Raw genomic sequence first — 951 nt, forward strand, 5'->3', positions numbered from 1 at the left:
AGAAGGAAAAGGAAGGTGAAAGAGAAGAAGACATCTCAAGGAAGGAGAAAGATTCATCTTTCTCTGGAGAGAAAAAGGAGAAGGAAGATGAAGAAGAAGGAACAGAGGCGGATGGAGAGCGTTTCCAAGGAAGAGCGATCCATTCAAATGGAGAGAAGACGATGAACGAATATTCGACAAAGGAAAAAGAGAAGATCTTGGATACCCTAACCTCTTCATTTTTTTCAGCCCTACCGTCTTTCTCATTGGCTCCAAGGTCACCACGCTCTCCTTCGAATGATGAGAAGTTCGTTTCTCAAACCATTTTGAACCGTCATGAGGAGGATCATGAAGTTCTAAGAAAAGAGCCAAGGAAGAAGTATCCTGACCTTTATCAGAAAAATCCCTCCCTTTCTCATGCTCTTGTAAAGAAGCGTCAAGATGAAAAGGAAGAAGAAGAACGAGGAGAAGAAAATGAAGAAGAACAAGCGCAAGAAGAAGGACCGAATGATGATCAAGGTGTGATTGACGATGATCTTGCCGGAGGGCAGCAATCTCTATCAACGTTCAAGATCACTGATCCACGTGTTCTGAGTGATCTTTTCAAAGAAACTCCACCGGAAATCGAAGGTCGTAAGACCGGTCTTGTGGCAGGTTCATTAGCTTTAGTGAGTCTTCTAGCTGCTTTATCAAAGAAGCTCCCGGGCACCAATCCTTTAGGCCGTCTAGGTGGTAAGGTTCGGGACTATACATTTCTAGGTACCAGCGGTGGTTTTACGGCGGCTCTTGTGCTTGAAGCTTTAGTGAGCTATTACGCCTATCGCGTTACGAAGCAGAAGCAGTTGGATTACTTCAAGGCTTTAAAACAGATAGATAAACTCTATCGAGACCAAAAAGAAGAAGATCTGTACCTCTCTCCAAAGAATGACGACGAGAAGAGCGATAAGAACAACAGTAAGAAGAATAGCAATC

The 951-nt window shown here is 43.5% G+C and overlaps 1 protein-coding gene across 1 annotated transcript; it reads left to right on the forward strand.

Annotated features, from left to right (window-relative positions):
• Nucleotides 1-161: 161 nt before the first annotated feature.
• On the forward strand, nt 162-933 carry CSUI_004996 (uncharacterized protein; the record flags this gene model as incomplete). The annotated part of the gene is made up of 1 exon (XM_068065177.1): nt 162-933. A coding segment is annotated over one exon (771 nt), but the record flags the coding sequence as incomplete, so codon positions are not given.
• Between the last annotated feature and the right edge of the window lie 18 nt (nt 934-951).

Source organism: Cystoisospora suis (genome assembly GCF_002600585.1).
Source record: "Cystoisospora suis strain Wien I chromosome Unknown contig_2395, whole genome shotgun sequence".
Taxonomy (NCBI): domain Eukaryota; phylum Apicomplexa; class Conoidasida; order Eucoccidiorida; family Sarcocystidae; genus Cystoisospora; species Cystoisospora suis.